At 35.4% G+C, this 21,372-nt stretch overlaps 1 protein-coding gene across 1 annotated transcript in view; it reads left to right on the top strand.

Moving 5' to 3' along the window:
* The window catches only part of RIT2 (Ras like without CAAX 2), a 287,905-nt gene that overhangs the window by 89,903 nt on the left and 176,630 nt on the right, over positions 1 to 21,372 (top strand). Inside the window, exon 3 of the mRNA XM_045850204.1 lies at positions 17,125 to 17,198. Within this exon, the coding sequence (XP_045706160.1) occupies positions 17,125 to 17,198 (74 nt within the window). The remainder of the gene's footprint in view (positions 1 to 17,124; positions 17,199 to 21,372) is intronic.

The following is a 21,372-nucleotide window of genomic DNA, read 5'->3' as shown; positions in this document are numbered from 1 at the left end:
TCCAGCGTCCTAATGTCTCCATACGCCAGCAATGACCAGCTTTCTGTTTTCTGACACCTCACTTTTCCTGTGGAAGTTTATATTGAAAGTGGAAACATTTTACCTGTTTAAAGGAAGTCGGCTTTTTCCCATCCCTGCATAGATGGCATGAGAGTACGCAAGAAAAATTCTTTTTAATTTAATTTTAATTTAATTTTAATTTTTTTAAACTTTTTTATTGATGTTCAAATACAGTTGTCTCCGTTTTCCCACCACCACTTTCCCCTGCCCTACCCACGCCCACCTCCCACCCGCAATCCCGCCCCTCCTTTAAGTACAAATTCCATTTGGGCCATTTTGTCTTTGACCTATTCATACAGTCAGTCAGATGGACTTACTACAAAATCTAGCTGACATTTTCTTGCATTTATTTTCATTCTGTTAAAACAGCAATAACATTACATTTTCTAAAAACTTGTTAAGTTTTTTAACCAAAATTTTTACCAGTTACACATGGGGAATTTGAATGTCTCAGATTAGATTTAGACCAATTTGAGATTCTTTTCTGGCATTCCTATCTAATTCATATTTTGGAACAAATATTAAATATTTAAAATTTTTAGCATTTGAAGATTATTTGGAATTGTGGAAGTTTAGTACATTTCCTACAGAATTCAGTAATGCTTTGTGTTGCTTTCTTTATGTTTTTAATTTAAGATCTTATTTAATCCCCACAAAACTTTAACAAGACAGATATAATCTCTATATTTTGTAACCAATTAGGAAAGCAAGCTCCACAGAGACCACAGATTCCTCAGGTTTCAACAGAGAGGACCTGGGATTTTTTGAATCTTTTGCTTTATATATTTGTTGTAATAAAAATACATCAATGCCATTTGTTTAAAAGAGTAAATCATTTGTTAAGGTGATATTACTGCTTTTTATAAATATTTTTTCCTAACTACAAGAAGAGAGATTTATACAAAATTATCCAAACTTTGTTTCTCATAGCTGGTGGAAATACAAGGTATGCTCAGGGGGTTGATATTGAATGGTAAAATCAGGTTTATTTCATAATCAAATAAATGATCTAGATAAATGGAGTAACCAACTTTAGCTTCTTTTTCTTTTTACTTTGTATTTCTGTTTGAGACAGCATAAAACATGGTATAGCTTAATACGTTATTTAAAGGATGACTCCTAAAAAGGATTAAACTTTGACACGCACCTCAAAAGCTGTCCTTGTGCCCTCTCCACTACAAGTAATGTCTGTCTACCTTTTATGAAAACTTTTTCTAAATTATCTTTATATTATCATCCAATTCACTGTAGTTTAGACATTTATCTGTGCCTTACCCAAACTCCCCAAATATATGTTGTATCTGTATATGTAGTTATATATAATTGTATATGTATAAAAATGTATGTATATATACCTATTATATTATATATATATATACACATACACATACGCACACATATCTCCATTTTATCACTTTGTTTCCAAGCAATACATTGCTTTAAAAAGACACATAATAATTGTCCTCTGGTGTCATTCATTGTGTAGTTTAGTTCATTAGTCTCCTCTCTGAACTTCCTAAAATTTGTAGTTGGTTCCCAAGGTTTAATCAGATTCAGGTTTGGTATTTTGTGGGAGATCAACTTCATATGTGGTATGTACCCTCAATCCAAAGGCACGTGATATCTGGCTGTCTCTCTGTGTGGTAACAGCCACTGGTGCTAAAATATCAGAGCCTTAGTTCAGTAAGGGTTTCCAAGTGGTGATAGTTCAACTCTATCATTTCTACTTTACTTATTATTTGGAATGTTTTATAATGTGAATATTCTGTCAAATGCTATTTGCCTACCTAGTAATTTGGTTTGTATAGGAATGGCAAAATATTTACTTGAATCTTTCCCTTTTGTTACCAGTTTTTAAAATAATGAGTTGATTCTCTAGCATCCTCTGAAAGTGACCAATTATATTTTTATATAATTATTAATTTTTAGATTCAAACCTATTTGATGGGCTTTATTTCATTGCAGTCATTGTTCTTAGTGCTGTTTATGTTGCACCATCTCTTTTCAAGGGGACCCCTGAATCCTCTGAACACATTAGCTTTAATTAGTGTCTTTCTTCGCTGATACGGCACGATGTTCTAGGGTTCTGGTGCTCATTTCCCAGCACAGGACTGGACACAGCCATTTCTCTAAGGAGCCCTAGTGCATTTTAATGCAAAAAGGTTATGTCAGACCAAATTTTGTGTACCGGGAATGGTTATTACTACCGAGTGATCAATGTTCCTAGACGTTTTTAGTGGATGGAGCTGGGAAATACAGTTACTACAAGTTCAAAATACAATTCTGCATATGTTGGTCCTATTCTCCTCACACATTTTTTTGCAGTTGTAGTATATTACTGTCATCAGAGCACGTAGTCATTAGACATGGTCCCTACATCAAACTATGCTGCATGTAAATATAATATAGACACAATGTGTATCAGCATATATGTCAATGTCTCCACAGTTCCTTCTTTTCTATAAAGATAAAGCTTACCAAAACAATATTCCTAAGTTTTGCAAGTTGATGATAGTTTGTCTGTTGCCTTTATACTTGAAAGTTAGTTTTCAGGATATAAAATCCTTGGTTCCTATTTTCACAATTACCTAAAATATACTACTCTGTTGTTTGCCTAATAAAAAGTAGTAAGACAACCTAATTTCCTTTTTATTATTTTATTCATCTTTTTGCCTGCATGCCTCAAGAACTTTGTTTAAAAATTAAAGTCCATTGATTTTATGAGGTTTTCATTGGTGATGGTGATTCTGGTTGATTACCTAAGGTACACAGTCTGTCATTTTAATATGTAATTTCGAATCCTGTTTTTTTAAATTTCAGGACATCATCTTGAATTATCGTTTTTACTATTCTCTCTCTTCTCATGCTCTGCTCTTCTTTTTTGGAGGCTACCATTATAATTATTTTGGAATTTTTGTATCTGTCTTATGTATTTGTACTTCTCTTGAATCATTTTTATTTTCATTTTCTTCTTTTATTTATTGTCGTTCAATTAGTTGTCCCAATTCTTCCTGTTACTCTCCCCTGCCCCGCCCACCCCCAACTCCCACAGTCAATCCCCACCCTGTCATCCATGTTCATGGGCCTTTTTATACATGCTTCTTAACTAGACTTTTCCCCTTCTTTTCCCTATTATTCTCCTGTCCCCTCCCTTCTGGTCATTGTTGGTTTGTTCCTTATTTCCATGTCCCTGGTTCTGTTTTGCTCCTTTGATTGTTTTGTTTAATAGGTTCCACTTATAGGTGAGATCATATGGTATTTATCTTTTGCTGCCTGGCTTATTTCACTTAGCAAAATGCTCTCCATCTCTATCCATACTGTTGTGAAACAAAAATAATTTTCTTTTTCTTTATTTTTTTGTTTTATTTTACACTACTTTTAAGGCGTTGTGTGTATTTACTCTGCATTTTTTCTCTAGTTTTATATTTCTGACATAATGTGTTCTCTCTTAAGTTCTATCATGTTACTTCTGAGTTCTAGTTCTGATTTGCTATTTAATATCTTGTATTATTTTTAGTACATTGTAAATCATCTAAACATATTTAGTAATATCTCCAAATGTTGGTATGGGCTATCTTTCTAGCATACTGTTTTTGTATTTTTTTTTTGTCTATAGGGATGTTACTTTCTCCTTATGCATTTATTTTTTTGCCCTACATTTGTATAGAAATTGACTTCAATCCTTCTATACATTCTTACATGAAAGTGATTTTTCTGAAATCTTCGAAAGAAGCACCATTTAGGATAGTTTTTCTATCTTTACAACTGTAAAGCGCAATCTTTTTGTTCAAGGCTTATTTTTGGAGCTTCTGTTTTTGTTCTTTTCCCTCACTTTTATCTAAACCTTCTTTTCTTTTGTCTCTATTAAGGCTGTCATGCTCAATACATTTTTTTAAGTCTCTTCTTACTGTGAACTTGTTCATGGGAGAGAGCCGCTCAGCTTTGGAAATATTTGGGGAGCTGTATGCCAGCACTTTCACACTTACTGAGGATGCCTTGCCCTCTTTTGGCTGTTGACATGTGCAAATCTGGCTAAGTTTCAGCTGTTATTCTCCAGTTGACTTTCTGCCCTTTTGAGGAAGTACCACTTGGTTATGGTGGAGTTCTCAGATCCCTCAGGCCTCATGTCGCTCACCTCTGTTTTCTCTTGCACAGATGCTGACCCACGTGGGACCTGTAGAATAATGATACATCAATTGCCATTTATGTTTTGGGGATATATGGGATACTTTGTCATTTGGTTTATGGGGGAGCTGAGAAAGAGTTAAAATCTATGCCACCACCATCTTCCCAGAATCAAACTTTGACTTCTTGAGACATAAAACACTGTTTCATCTGATATCATTGTCACAAAGTTGGGCAATGCCATCCCTGCCAACACGGGACTTGCTAGAGTGATGGTGTAAAGCCCTGTAATGGAAAATGGATGTGTGTTTGTTTACCTCTGAATGTTTTCTCACTATCATTTCATTCAGATGCATGATCTCATAGTCTCAAAAATATGGCCTTTTAACCTCAGAGATGACAAAAAATTTGTTGTAGATATTTAAAATAGTTACTCTGTAAGCAATTGCATATATATATATATGTATGTATATATACATATATAAATAGAAAGCAGCAATATTTTTCTATTATTTATTAGCTAGTGTTTGCCCATTTTTGTAAATCAACTTTACAATAACTATTTAACTTGCAAATATCTTGCTTTTACAATTAAATTTCATATTCTTTAGCTTTAATCATGAAGAGTTCATCATAGCAGGCGTAGAAACCAGATTAAATAAAATGAGAAAGAATTATCTCAAGCATTGGTGGTGAAAGAGGTGAGGTGAGACTCTATAATTTAATAATTCTATGTCATTATTCCGACTTTTTAATTTTTTCCCTACTATCTCTTATCTACCATACATCATGCTTGCTCCCTCCCATGAAGGAATACTCAATATATGGTTAAAAAAAAAGGCAAATTTTTATTTCTCTAAAGCCTTGGAAAGTGCACAAGAAAACTTATAATATGTTCTCTGTACTATCTGAACTTCACCAGGGTGGGAGGGTGGGTGCACTGCTATCATTTCTGAGCACTGGGCAGAGGCAAGCTACTCTTGATTGTGTTACCCATTATATTTTACTTAGACATGAATCATGGAGACTTATAAAATAGCCTTTGATCATAAAAGGAAAACTGTTCTCATATATCAAGAGATCTGGTGGCCTGTATTGTGACAGTGAAGCAAAGCCTGTGGGCCCAATATTTTTATGAATTCTACTTCAACTTTCTTTGTTTGTGGTTATATAATGCTTATGGACACAAAGAGGCTCCAGAAAATGTAGACATTGCATCTGTATTGAAGACAGAAAATAGGAAGGTGATCGGCAAAGGACAAAACGGAGCTGCAAGGCAAGTCTTGCCTTTTAAAATGCCTTCCTGGAAGCCTCATCTAAGAAATTGACATAAGTGAGTTATAGCTCATTCCCTACCTGCAAGAGAGTCCTAGGGGGCTGCTAAATATGATAACACTGCTCTCTGAATGAAGTTGTGCTTCTCTCACAGTAAGCGGAATTCTAAGATGATATGCAATGGCTTACATCCATATGTAATCTCCTTGCCTTGAAGGTGGGAGGGACATATAACTTGCTTCTAATTAATAACAAGGTGATGGAATGTCACTCCCATGAAATTTTACATTATATGGCAAAGGTGAAGGGATTTTCTAGATGTAATTAAGGTTTCTAATCAGTTGAGTTTATGTTCATTAAAAGGGAGATTATCTTGATGCGAATGACCTTAAGAAATGAACACTTAAAACAAAGTACAGAGGTCAAAGATTCTCTTGCTGGCTTTGAAAGAGTAAGTGGCCATGTTGCAAGAGCTCTATGTGGTTAGGCTATGCAAGTGACCTCCAGGAACTAAAAGTGACTTCTGGATAACAGCCAGCAAGTGAACAGGGCCACAGTCTTATAATTGCAAGAAACTGAACCCTGCCAGTGACCTGAATGAACTTGGAAAAAGATCCAAAGTTGCAGATAAAAACACAACCTGCTCACATCTTGATTTCAGCCCTGTGAAACCATGATAAGAGAACTCAAATGTGCCATACTCAGACTTCTGATCAACAGAAACTGTGAATCAATAAATGGTTATTTCTAATAGTCTATTTGGATTACCATAACTGGGTGGCTTGAACCACAAAATTTACCCTGGCTGGTATGGCTCAATGGATTGAGTGTCAGCCTGTGAATCAAGGGCATGCTGGTTCGATTACCAGTCAAGGCACATGCCTGGGTTGCAGGCCAGGTCCCCAGTAGGGGGTGCACAAGAGGCAACCACACATTGATGTTTCTCTCCCTCTCCTTCTCATTCCCTTTACCTCTCTCTAGAAATAAATAAATACAATCTTAAAAAAAAAACAGCAAAGTTTATTTTCTCAGGGAGGGTACTTGTTACAGGAAATCCAAGATCAAAGGTGAAAGCAGGGTTTATATCTGATGAGGCCACTCTTCCTGGCTTACTGATGGCTGCTTCCCCTCTGTGTCCTCACATGCCCTTTCCTCTGTTCACAAAAAGGGAGAGCTCTGATGTCTCCTTCTCTCCCTATAGGGACTCCCATTCTATGGGATTAGGTTCCCACTCTTATGACCTCATTTAACTTGAATTAACCCCTCAAAGGCCCTGTCTCTAAATAATTTCCTTGGGAATTGGAACTTCAACATATGAATTTTGAAGAACACAATTTAGTCCATAACAACATTGTTTTAAGCTGCTAAGTAGCTGATAATTTATTTCATTACAATTGAAAAATAATAGAATGATAAGAATAGAAGAGATATTGAGCCAGTACCTTACAATAGCTACCAAAGTAATGGCAATTACAAATACTGGCAAACCTTGAAGAGCAAGATGGAATTTTACTAAAAGGTGGTAATACTAAAATTCCAAAGCACTTTCACATTATCTGGGTATTTTTAAAAATTACCTTTGATGTGAAGGAATACCTTTTGGATTGTTTCTGCCTCTTGAAGTTCTGAAATTTCAGTGTTATTGTGCACATGCACACAGTCCAGCAGAGAGAAAGAGAATTTTAATGTTCTTTATTTTACCAGACCTAAAACGGAACTTTTTGAAAATATTCAATTCTCTGTTAACTCATGAGTGGCCCCTAAGCGACACATGTTCCACTGATAAAAGTTTGAATTCAAACCTTCTCCTCATGTCCATGGACATTGATAAGGGGAGAAAAAAACAGTCTCAAAAAATTACATCAGCCACCATGGGTGTTGTCCTATTATAAACAGCCCACTGTTCATCACCGTCAAAGAGCTTTTTCATACTAATTAATATCATTAAAATTATTCGCTATCATTCTCTATTTTTCACAATCTTCCTATGTAAACATGTAGCATTCTGTACCTTCATTAAAACCATAATAAGAATGGAAACCACATTGTGGCAAACAGCGGGGTCTATGGCAAACTACTAGAAAACTTCCACTTACCAAATAAATCTGCTATTTCTCCTTTCGAATGGGGCAATCCAAACATTTCCTAACCCCCGGACCATGTTTGATCCTAGTTGGTACTTCTCCATCTTAGTGCAAGTCACGCCTGACTGTAGCTCATATTCCTGCACAGCTCTGGTTCAAAATGCCATTCATACACTTTTGTGGAAGGACATCATTAATCTGGAAAAGCAGATTTGCACTTCATTGGAGTAGCTACACACTCCTTTCAAATCTAATTACATATCTTAGGATTTCATTCTGTCTTTACAAATGTTAGTTTTATCTTCTGATTCTCAATACAATTCTCATCCTAAAAGAGAAGTAAGAAGTCAAGGAATTCTGATGTTTTTGCCATTTATCAGCATTACACACTCCTTTTGTCACCTTCTCTCTGGATATATTGTCTTTTTCTATTTTTTGCCAATCTTACAATAACTTCTTTAAAGATTGGAAGAAGTGAAGTTAAAACCTTTTGATAACAAATCCTCAGGGTCCCCATGGACTAAGTGCTGTGCCTCATCCAATTTCTACTCCTAAATCACTTTATAATCGTCTGGGCCATCTCTGCTTATGGAACTCCTCCTTAATGTTCCTGGTTGGGTTGTTCGACTCCACCTCTCCAATAGAAATACCATCTCCTGCCTCAGGCATATCTTAGTACTTCCTCTAGCTGCCGGTGCATGGGACACGCATACTTGTACATAATTCTACATGCCGTAAATACATTATTTGCCCTCTCTCTTTCCTCCCAACCACAGGCTGTGCTTTTCACAAGTCCATGTTGTTTCTTTCACATTAGAGTTTAAAGAAATGGGACCCTCTGGAGTTGTGCTATGTATAATTTATATGGTTATTACTGTTGGCATTTATAGGAATGTAAACCTGAATTTTGAATTTCAGATCAATAGGAACTGATCAAAGTAGTGGAGAATATTAATTTCTTATTGTTTAGTGGCTACAGAAAAATTATAGCATAAACAGAAGTTAAGTCTTCTCATAGAAGTGTGGGAAATTATTTGGAGCTGTTGAAAACAGATGTGTTTAATAAGAGTAGGAAAGGTAAGTCAAGCCCTTACAACGAACATAATATTTGGACTGGGGCTTAAAGCTTGATTAGCTTTTTACATGACAGACACGTGGGAGAAGGCATTTCCTAGCAAAAAAAAATGGCATGTTAGCTTTTTGCCCCATGGTTTACTAAGGGAAGACAAAATAGTTCAGTGTCATTAGAACATTGAATGCATTACAGAAAGTAGAAGGAAGTTTGGAAAATGTATTATGGTGAAACTGTCAGGAGCCTTGTTATAAGCTATATTTTATTATACATTGGAAGATTTAAAGAACAATTAAGTTTCAATTGCTTTTCACTGAAATTTTTTTCTCCTCATTCTCCCTGTCTCCCCACAGTACAGGGAAGTATGGAAAAACCAGTTCTATATCAGTGAGCTTCAGATGGCTTTAAATCCATTGTTGGTGGCATCTCTTCATCCTCATTAATTGAATATCTCTTGGAATCACTGTCTATTTTTACAGGAGTTGGTGGGAACACCTTTACTTAAAACTGTACTTCAGTATTTATCCCCTTTTATTATTTTTGGGTTCTCTTCCTTTAGGTTAAAAATATTTGAGGGCAGAGATGTCTGTTTTGTTCACACTATGGCCTAGAACAGAGTATGTAGAAGGTGCTCAAAATATTTTTGAATGAGTAAATGGGATACAAATTTAACATCACCAGCTGTTTCTCTCTGGCATAAAAGTGTGGAACAAAGTGAACATTTAGATGAGTAAGGACTTTAGGTCTTTTTATTTTGTGTGGCTTCTCAAATATTCCTTTTTTCCCAAAGTTCAACCATAACATTGAACATAAGAAGGAAGGAAGGAAGGAAGGAAGGAAGGAAGGAAGGAAGGAAGGAAGGAAGGAGAAGAAACAGGAAAGAGGGACACACACCTGGAACTAGCTGCTGATAGCACCTAACCAAGAAGGGGGAGACAGGAACCAGTCACACAGCCTCCAGATGTGGTTGATGTCGTCCACATGTCATGCCTGAGAAGGGAGGGAACACTGAGGCACAAAGTATGTGCTATCAGCGTCAGTCAGCAGCTGTGTGCCCTTGTCTTCTGCTTTACTGCATCACGGGCTGTGCCCACCGAATGGTGGAAAGGTAAATGGCGACCAGATGTTTTAAGGTGACACATAGACTATAAATGAGAACTGCTACTGTGGATAAGAAGAACAAAATCTTGCATGGTGTAGAAGCTTGTAAGAAGGGGAGAGGATCAGTGGTAGGTCTGGGAAAATTCTCATTAAAAGAGCCAGGATGGTGGGTAGCCAAGCTCAAGTCCTCTTAAAAGACACGTGGGCAGTTGTGGCCTCAGGACAATTTGGAGGTACCCTAGACTGTAAGAGCTAAGGCATCCACAGTTCACATAACTTCCAGTAGATAGACAGAAGTGAATTCTGAGGACACCATGCTGAACCAGTTCAAAATTAAACTGTAGTTGTGCTAGTTAAGCCGTGAAGGTACCATTGCTGCCACTGGGAACAGTGATTGTCATCTTTGTCATCCTCCCAGGAATTCAAATTCCCTGGCACAGGGATCCTCATATGTTCACTTTTGAATCAGGGATTTGTCTGAACATATCTTCTTGGTAAATCTTAGGTCTCATGCCTGTAACCTTGTTGCAAAGGAGGCTGGAAAAATGAGTGGCCGCTTCTATGTCCATCATGGAATGAATATAGGACTCAGAAGATAGCAGATGTCCACAAACTTAAAACTTAAGAATTGTTTACTACTCTGCATTTCCCTTCTTACTAAATGTGGTTTCATGGAAGATTCAGCTATTACTTATATCTAAGTTATTAATTTAAGAGTGGCCCAGATTTGGGAGTTATGTATTCACTCAGTTTAATTAAACAACAGCACCTAACCTTCAAAGTAATCCTCTTTACTCATTTGATTAATCTTCGAAAAACAACCCGTGTAACAGATCTAGTTCAGTCTCCCAACCACCTCTTACTGGTTTTGTGAGCTTTGTTAAATTTAATCACTCTTTTTTCATATTTAAATTGGGTGTATTGATTTATAGTCAAAGTGCTGTGTGGCTTACATAAGCTAGCCCATGTGAAAGAATCTGAAAGTTAAACCTAATTTATTGGCCACTTACTATGTGTTTGTCAGAATGCTAGAAAATGCAAACATAAAGATGAATAGGACATGCTCCATGCTTTCCAATAGCTGAGGTCAAAGAAGAGATTAATTGAAGTGAAATGGTAAACGTGCTTTAATAGAGCCATGTGCAAAAGTACAGGAAGGGGACAGAGTCTCTCACTGGGCAGGTAAAGGAAGACTTCGTGGGGAAGTGTGACAGTTAATTTTATGTGTCAGCTTGATTGGGCCATGGGAAACCCAGACATTGGGTCAAATATTATTCTGGGTATGTCTGTGAGGGTGTTTCTAGATATGATTAACATTTGACAGTAGACTGACTGAAGAACATACATTGATTGCCCTTCCTAATGAGGGAGTTCCTCATCCAATCTATTAAGAACCTGAGTAGGATAAAAAAGCTGAGTAAGAGGGAACTTTGCCAGCCTGATTGTTTCAGCAGGACATGGGTCTTCTCAGGCACTTGAATCTTAGATTATATCATCAACTATCCTGGGTCTCCTGGTTGCCAACTGCAGACCTTAGAACTTCCCAGCCTCCATCATTGTGTAAGCCAATTTCTTATAATCAATCAATCTTACACACAAAGATACCATTTAAATGTATAATTAATGTTTTATTAAATATTGTTGTGTTTCCCTTGAGAACCTTGACTCATACAGGAAATAAACTATGAACTATTACCAGAATGATAGTAGCAGTTTGCAATATAAATCGGTAGGTCATTCATTTCAAGAAGGTCACTGAGGGCTGTGAAAAAAATATCCTATACGTGTGTTGAGGCTATGGAGACACAGTCAACAGTTGCAATAGCCAACCCTCTGTCCAGATCTGTCGTGGCCAGCACAGTTGCCCTGAGCCACATGAGGCTGTGCTGTACTTGGCATGTGACTTGCCCAAATTAAGACATACTGTAAGCACAAAAACACAGTGGGTTTCACAAACTAAGTACAAGAAAAAGAATATAAGGTATCACATGAATGTTTTTCAATGTTGCTTACACATTCAAATAATATTTTAGACAAATTTAGTTAAATGACATATTAAAATTCACATTTGTGTTTGCTGCATTAGTGAGAACACCAGAAAATTTAAATTGCACGTGTGGCCCATCTCATATGACCATTGAGTAGTACTGTTGCTGTAGGTAGCACGGGTACAACCTGAGCTTCTTGGAAGTACAGAATTCCAGCCCCAGACCTACAGAAACAGACTGTGCAATTTAACGAGATTCCCCAGGAAATCTGAGTGTACAGAAAAAAGGTTAACCACTACTCCAGCCCAATGCCCTGAAAATACTTCCCTTCTTCCTCCATCTGACAAAGTAAGGATTATCTGACTTCACAAAAGGCTAGCCTAGAATTCTAGATATCATGTTTCTCTTTGTCAAATTTATCTTTAGGTATGCACAGTGTTCTGTTTTTAAAAAGCCATGCTCAGCAAGCTTGGGGCACAAAGCAACTTCATTCTATCAGTTTTGAGAAGGAGGCAGCATGGACCATTTCCTCTCATGTATACATTGCTCTTCAGCAGGCTGTTGCCAAAACCCAGGGTCCTTTCCGGTCCTCAGGTGCCCTCCTGTCGCCTGCAGCTCCTTTGTTTCACCTGGTGCTCTCACAGTCTCTGCGGCCAGAGCTGTTAGTGGTGTCTTCCCTCCCCTCCATCCTGCTTTTATCATCTCTGCTGATCGTCCCCTGGGGCTCTGCTTTCTGTTTCTCTCAAGACAGCTAATTTTGTGCAAAAGTAATCTCAGGGTAAGGTGTTTGTGCTTGATAATAGCTTAATATTTTACCTCTCCTGTAGTTTCATTGCATTTTAATAGGCAGTTCCTGGAAATAAAATGGCTTATCTCAACTAGAGAGAATAAAGCAGAAGGTGTGGAATTTGGGGCACCATGCCAAACTAACGAGAAAGATATTTTGGGCAGGAGGGTCCTTTGGTATCTTTCTGTTTTCCATTCCTATGCACAATATTCATTACCTTTGTTGAAATTTACTTGACATGAACACTAAATATCTGGAATTTGTCATGATGTGAGTAAAAATTGATATAGATTAGAGGAAGAAATAGAAATCATTGAAAACATTAGGTTATGGGTGAAATTTGTGCAAATATTGTGTTAGTATAAAATATGAACAATTAGAGAACTGGAACTTGGCAGTTTCTTCTTTTGAATAATTGAGTAATTAAGAAAATTCCCTTTTAAATGTTCTTAAATACTAATAGTATAACACAAATACAGAAAGTATAGAAAACAGTGATTTATTACAAAGTAGTTCTCCATCCTGGCTAAAAAAGTATTTGCCAATAAATATAGCTTAGTTTGAATATTTATTTTTTGAATTTTATATAAATGGAAACCTACAATATATGTTTTTGGGTTTAGCTTCTTTTTACTCAATGCTTATTTCTAAAATTCATCTAAGTTGTAGTGTGCTGTAGTTTTCTAAATTTCAGAGCAAAAATTATCCACTGTGTGAGTACACTAGGTTTATTTGTAAGACTTCTGTGAAATCTTTATCTATTCACCAGCCTGCAACTTTAAGTGGACTTTGTTATGCCTCCTTTGTGCCCTCAGTTATGGAAAAGGGCCACATCTTATTGCACTAAGCACATTTCAAATGCTACTAATGCCGTACTCATTGTAACAGCCTGTTTAGTTTTATGTATTCCCCTAGATTATAAACTCTTTGGGAGTAGAAATCAACTGTCTTCTTCAACCTTGTAGGCTCTGTGCCTGCCAGAGTGTGCAGCAAAGATTATACACTTAAATACCTATTGATATCATTATTGATAAATACACCGATACATTAGACTTGTATCAGTGCTGATTCAGCCATAGTTTAACTTTTTGTTTAAGTGAAAGTGTCTAGGACAGTGTGTTCTAAAATGTTGCTGCTTTATACACAACACACACACAGACTGTACACAGTTTAATTAATGTACACAATTAAGATTATTTAAGTAATATTTTTACAAATAACCCATGGACATGAACTAAAGGGGGTTGCTGGAGGGTGAAGGGGTACCAGGTGGAGGGGGATAAAGGGGAGAAAAAAATTGGGACAACTGTAATAGCATAATCAATAAAATATACTTTTTAAAAAGTTCTTATAGATTATATGAGCCTTTATATTTTTATTGTCCTTTTAAAAAATTAGATCAATGATTAATATCTAAGAGACATATACTAGCTCAGAGTTATAGAAATATATCTTCACTGTAATACTAATTATCATATATTTCAGATATTCTGTTAGGCCATATAAGAAGTATTTAATTATCTTAAGATTATCTAAAAGTCGTCTAGTGAAAATTCAATGATCACCTAATGTTTTCTTAGTTACATATTGTGATTTTAAATTATCCTAATTTCATATTTATAAGTAAATTATTTTAAAGTTCTTTAAATACATGTGTTTGTTCTACAAAGGAGTTATATAAATTATTTTGGGTAAATTCTCCAGAACACCTTAAAGATTTTGATTACTGTATTTTGCCATGTATTACATCCACCCACATTTGTGTGCATTATACATGGCACAATACACTATTTAAAAACTTTTTGTTTTTGATCATTATTGTAAACGTATCCTGCCAAGTCCTCTTTGATTTCCTTGTTGGGTAGAAAGCATTACCACATAAGTAAATATAAATAGCCAAACTGATTTAGTTTCAATATAATTTCATGGTTAATGTGAAGCAATATTTTTTCAAAATCACAATGTAACATGCCTTAAGTTTGAATTTTTTTTTTAAAGCACTATGATACCTGCCACTTATGTTGATCCTCATAGATCTCCTATGCATTGACTAACATGCACTACTGTCTCCACCGTATAAATAAGATCAAGTGGCTGGCCAATCATAGCATCAATATTTAGTGACAGGTTTGAGGCTTTAATACAGGCATTCCATAATTTCTTCTGGTAAGATACTGCTGGAGAGGAAGAATGAAGAAGACACATCGTAAGAGATGTAATTGTTCACATCAAACATTAGTGTTTTCAAACGAATTTTATGGTGGTAGATACCTCCAAGAGAGTGGTTCCATTGTGCTTTTCTGTGCAAACAATACAGCAGACAGTTGCTACCATTTCTACCTGCTAAAGCTTTGTGTACATTCGGCCTCTTGCTTGGAAAGATAGATGAGCTCACTTCAGGGTTGGGTCTATAAGCAGATGATTGAATTTCAGGGAAGTGTTTACATGCATTGTAGAGAGTATTTCTGTCACTGCATTTCTGTATGGGAGGTCTCAACGGGAGTGGATGGATAGAAACAGAAGGGAAGATTGTTTACTGGGAGGAAATGAAAGGGATTAGTTTCTATGGAGGCCAGGCAGGTGACCTAGATTCACAACACTGGGTTGTGTGTTCTGATGGTTATTTTTTAAAAGAGAGAAAGAAATCTTGGATAGAGGGCCTGGCTTAATTTCCAGCCAATTCACATGAAGTCTCTTTGAAGGAGTTTTCTAATCCCAGGAGAAGCTTTTATTTGATATATGTTTTATGTGCTGGGTTTATCTAGGGCTCAGATAATCACACAGAGAAGTTCTCATCTGGATTACTCAGCATGCTCCTGGCCTCAGTCGCCTCTTTTCAGGGGCTGTGAGTTGAAGTAAACAAATACAAAATCTGAAAGACTTACATGTGATCCTCCGGTCGCAGCACACTTTTCAAAGTAACTGTTCCTATTTCCCTATGAAATGGAAAAACAACCTTGTGCATCTTCAAAAAAATACTGCAAGTCATTCCACGAGATTTTTCTTTTGTGAGAGGAAGATCAGTGAGAGTTCAAAGAGCAGTGGGATAAAAAATAGAAAGACTTTATGGTTGCCCATACACCTGAATGGCTTTAGAATGGCTGGGGGTAGCTAAAAACATGCTAGATTGACCTCCCTGCAACTTATGTTTCCCACAACTTCATCTTCTAGACACAGTCATAAAGAATAAAGTTCCTGGAAGGTAAGCTGTATGTCCTATATATTTTTGGATTTTAACATCCCACTGCATATACATATATCTTTCACCACAATTGTATCAGTTCCTTGAGAGTATAGACCATGATAGTGCATGTGTGTGTATGTGTTCTTGTCGTCAGCAGCTAGCAGAAATTTAATTGGGGGGTGCTCAGTTTTGTCCATTGAAAAAGTGCCTCCTGTGCTCGATCATCTCTACTTTCTAAACCAAAAGGTTGAGGAAAGAATTATTTATTTATGTGCGTTTCAAAATCAGTGGTATAAATAATTGTTGAATTGTGCCAAAATTCAATGCTGTTCTCAGTGTTTTTGTGCTGCGTCAGTTTTCTCTTTACTGACACTAAAAAATGGTGAATAAAACAAAATAAAGATTGCAGCCAGACTCTACAAGTGTGTGAGTTCAAGGTTGAGAAATTCCCACCATGTTTCACAAATAATGGTATACTCACTGTTGGTATTTAAACAGGCTGAGATATATAGATGGGATTGGCATTGATGAGGAAATAAAGAGATAAAATAAGATGCTTGGCTCTCACTGCAGAGCTTCAGACACAAATATTGGCGGTTTTCATTTAAATAATACAGTTTTCATTTAAATAATACAGATGTGGCAAAGTACACTAATAAACACATTAAAACTTATGAAGTTTTCAGTATACAAATCTTCACCTCCTTGGTTAAAGTTTATTCCTAAGTATTGAATTCCTTTTGAAGTTATTACAAATGGAATTATTTTCTTAATTTTCTTTTCTTATTGTTCATTATTATTGCATAGAAACACAACTGATTCTTGTGTGCTGATTTTGTAGCTTGTGACTTTGCTAAACTTTAGAAGTTCTATTTTATTTTATTTCTGTGAAATCTTCTGAGCTTTCTACATGTAAGATAATGTTATCTGTAAACAGAAAATCTGACTCCTTCTTTTCCCATTTGGATGCCTTTTATTTTTTTTTTTTCTTGCCGTATTGCTCTGACTGGAACTTCTAGTACTATGTTAAATCAAAATGGTTAATGCAGGCATCCCTGTTTTGTTCTTGATCGTAAGAAAAAGCTTTTAGTCTTTTGCTGCTGAGGATTATGTTAGAATACAAATTTGTGGTGCATGATTAAGAAAGAACCAACACATTTATTTCATGATTCGTTTCTCTAGGTAATACAACCAAGGCCCCTCAAATCATGAGATTCTCCTGATAAAGGAGAAATACACTTGGCTTTACTTGAACCAGAAATTCCTTTTCCTGTATTTTCCTGGGTCATATCCTTCTCACTCTGTGTACTCTACTTGACTAGAGTACATGATTCTTGGACTTAGTAACCTATTTAGAAAGAATCTTTTTCCTATGAAATTAAAATTAATCATGCCTTTTCCATGAACTGTATTTATATATAAACTTTGTCTTGTGTTTCTTTTTTCAGAAGATGCTTATAAGACCCAAGTCAGGATTGACAATGAGCCAGCCTATCTGGACATCCTGGACACTGCTGGTCAGGTGGGTAGTTTCCTTGGACTCCTCCAATCTCTGAAGCCAGTTTGGGCTTTTAAATCAAACATATTTACCAAAAATAAAAAGATAAGTTTAACTATTCAGACAGGAGGAGAACACATTTTCAATAGCAGCCAGATTTTAAAATTAGATTTTAAAAACTGACAAGAAAATGTGACTTAATTCCAGCAGACTACTTCAAGATTCCCTTAGTTTTCTAAGTATAACAATATAGTTATAGATATAATATTGCTGTTAGATTATAAAATTAATAAGATAGTTTGTTATTCTTCCTCAGATGTGCTCAATACTGTGTTGAGTCTCTAATCCGGTGATGGATTCATTAGAGAATTTTAGTTGAATATAAAAAAGGAAGATCTATTTGGCAAATATGCCTATGGAACAGAGGCTAGGCAGACAGTGTGACAGAATGGGTAACATGACCGAGATTCAGCATACTCTAACATGCTAGGTTATAAACTTACAGACAGGAACAAGGAGGAACAAGAAGATAACTATGAAAAGGAGAAAAGAATAATTTGTATGATATAAAAATAAAGATAGAACTAAAATACTACACAGCAATTAAAAATAAAATGGGAGAAAAGGAATCAGAGTTAAAATATTTCAAAACTTATATTATTTTGGAGGAGAATAGAGATTTTAACTCTATTCTTTACTTTTAATTTAATTATGTTAAAATATAAATGATAGACATAAAACAAATAATTCTCTACTTTGTTATAAACCTAAAACTGTTCTAAAAATATAAAGTCTTAAAAAGTAGCAGAGGGCAAAGGGGAGAATGCATTTTAAAATAGTGCATATAAGGTTGAAAAGAAACAAAGAAAAAGTAAAGAAGCATAATATAATAATTGAATATAAATATATCAGGAATCAAAATAAATGGAAATGGATATACCTCTCCCCAAATTGGCAAGTAAATTGGTAACATCATATTGAATAAAAGAACAAAACTAACTTCCTGTATTTGTTTAGTTTAAAAGAGACATAAGGGTAGAGAAATGTGGCAAATTAAAGAATGATTACTTCAAAATTAGGCAAAAGTAACCAAACCTAAAGCAGATATACTGGTATTAATACTGGGAAAAAGATCTTATTGGGAAAAAATAGATTATTAAGATGTAAAAGTGAGCCCTGGCTGGTGTAGCTCAGTGGATTGAGTGCGGGCTGGGAACCAAAGTGTCCCAGGTTCAATTCCCAGCCAGGGTACATTCCTGGGTTGCAGGCCATAACCCCCAGCAACCGCACATTGATGTTTCTCTCTCTCTCTCTCTCTCTCTCTCTCTCTCCCCCTCCCTCCCTTCCCTCCCTACAAATAAATAAATAAATAAAATAAATAAAAAAATAAAAAAACAAACACACTAAAAAAAAAGATGTAAAAGTGTCAGTTTGTAATAAAAACATTAAAAAGGTTGAAAATTCTAGTCTATAATAATCAAGATAAATGAAGTGAACTATACAGAAAAATATATAAAACCAAAGTCATGTATAGCAGGAAATTTTAATGTTCCTCTGTCAGTAAGTGTTGGATCAAAAAGTAATATAATTGTAGAAGATTTGAAAACCCATTTAACTTACATGGAATTCTGCAGTCAATATGAGAATAGGCATTCTTTTCACATACATGTGTGATTTATACTTTTTATTGATTTCTAATCTAAGCAAAGAATGTGGTCTGTAGAATTGTGCTTTGTGGACTTAGAATGTGATAAATTTTTGTAGTATGTTTATGATAGTGGTACCTGTTGAGGAGAAGAGGAATTGCGAAAGGGGAGAGGTACAAAGTAGGCTTCAAGTGTACATGTAATGATTTATGTTTTCTACAGTTCTGATTGATTATAGAAATGTTAATAGCTGAAAACCTAAGTCAGGAGTACACAAATTTTCATTATAGTACTTTCCTTTGTTCTTAAATAATTTATATTTTAAAAAATGTTTTATTATTTTATCTGTTTTATGTAGCTATTGGAAAAGCAACTGCATTAATAGGAATACTGATACTGTATAAGCCATTGGAAATAAGTGTTCTCCTTCTATATATCAAGACTTTCTGAAACCCATACATTAAGAAACTCACTTGTTTCCAGGGACATTTGGTTGTTTCCAGGGACATTTGGACAATGGACTTATGGGGGTAAAAACTCTTGAATATTTTGGGGAGATTTAGAACAGAAACATTTCTATTGGTTCATGGAAAAAAAATAGCTAGACCGTCAATTATATAAAAGTCTAAAAAGATACAAAGGCCCACCACGGTGTCCTTAGTAATTCAGTGTATGTGAAATGCAACTAGGTGAGATTACATGTCTGTGTCTGTGCATGTATGTATCTGACATTCTCAATATGATTAATTGGGCATCCATAGTGTTACAATACTGGACTAATTTTTCCATGTGGATACAAAAATTATATCACTATAGTTCTTGGCCCTGAAGAGAGTTACACTTTTATTTTTGCACATGTTTAAGAAAGAAATTATTCAAAACTGAAGAAAGATTTCACATTTTATTGCTGTGTCTTTAATCATATCACCTCTTTAGCTTTCTCTTATAAACAGTGAGTGTTCCTTATCCAACCATGTTTTAAGCGGTGTGATAAATATAAATCTTAATGTTCTACATATCATTTATATTTTTAACTGAAACTTGGCAATTTCAAAACAAAACCTGCCAAATTAAAAAAATGATATATGCATAGCATAAATGTACTAAATAAAATGACTACCAAGACTCTGTAAAGTGTACCTTTGACAAAGAGCTGAAAAACAGAATACCATTCAATGACCACATCATTCAAAGCATCTCTCTTAGGTTTTGATTTTTGTGGTGGACAGTGCTGGAGCTTTTATCCTATAATTACTGCTGAGCCATTGTGCCAATAGGACTTTCACTGTGTACAGTCTTTAGTAGAAACTCTGCAGACAATTCATAATTGTTTCTACTTAATATCCATGTAAATGACTATCATTGTGAATATTTAATGCTAGATGGGGCTTTAGAGATCACATATTTTAGTTCCTTTTGTTTGCAAATAAAGGCACTGGGCTCAGAAGAGATAAGTAGCTTACCCAAGGTCACGTGGCTCCTAACTGCCAACACCAAAGGGATTCAGGTGCTATGCCTGTGAGTCATTGCTGAAAGTTGGCAGTGATGTGTCTGTGTTACCTCTCAAAGCCATCTCTGTGAATGGTACTGGGCTATTCATGCCTGATAATACTTACCATTTGTGTATTACTTTTGTGACAATCTCAATGGTACTCTTAATTGAAAATCACCAGTTCAGAAAACTGTCAAGAGTAATGAATCAATAATTCAAAATGGTAAAATCAAAAAAGAATCTGAAGGCAAAAATGGCATTAGTACAAGATTTTGTTTCCAATCATCTTTTTTTTTCTTTCTTTACATTTTTACAATCGTTTTGCACAAAGGATATAGCTTCCCTAATTGAAAATGTCAGGAGTATTAGTTTGCAGGATTTTCTGGAGTTACATTGTCAATAAATTGGTGCATTAGGAGTGGATTTAGATGATTTAAATAAATAGCCATATTGCATTTATTTGGCATCTATGTGAATGATCATGTTAGCAAGAACAATAGAGACAATCCATACCACTTTCTCTACCTCTTATACAGTTATATAATGAAAGAGGTACCCAGTTTAGAATAAGTACTCAATAAAAGTAAATGAAACATTGAGGCATGTGACCTGTATATTTCCCACACCTGATATAAGTGGGATATGTATAATTATACAAAATACTTATTGTCTCTGTGACTCACTCCCCATTTAAAAAAAATAAAGGGCTTAGATTGAATGTTATTTAAGACACTTTGTGCTCTGTCATTCTGTCAATCGCAAAACCGTTTCATTCACTCAACAATGAATCATTACATTTTGGACACTGATAATGCTCTCAACAGTGTGAATCACTATGATAGATTCAAACATATTTGAAAAATGGTTCTTGCCTTTAAGAAATTTGCAATTTAGTAGTGGAGGCAAGATATACTTGGCTTGTTAAAAGAAAATGTCACCTATGTGTCATAAAGGTGGTTTTCAATGAACTTAAACAATGAAAACCAACTATTTTTGCTCTGGCAAATGATAACCAGAAAAGCGTAATGCAAGATGGCTTCTCCCAACAGACCTTTAATGT

The sequence above is a fragment of the Phyllostomus hastatus genome, unplaced genomic scaffold (assembly GCF_019186645.2).
Source record: "Phyllostomus hastatus isolate PE091 unplaced genomic scaffold, TTU_PhHast_1.1 phas_contig_80, whole genome shotgun sequence".
Taxonomy (NCBI): Eukaryota; Metazoa; Chordata; class Mammalia; order Chiroptera; family Phyllostomidae; genus Phyllostomus; species Phyllostomus hastatus.
Note: the sequence above shows the minus strand (reverse complement) of the source record. Positions and strands in the feature narration are given on the sequence as shown.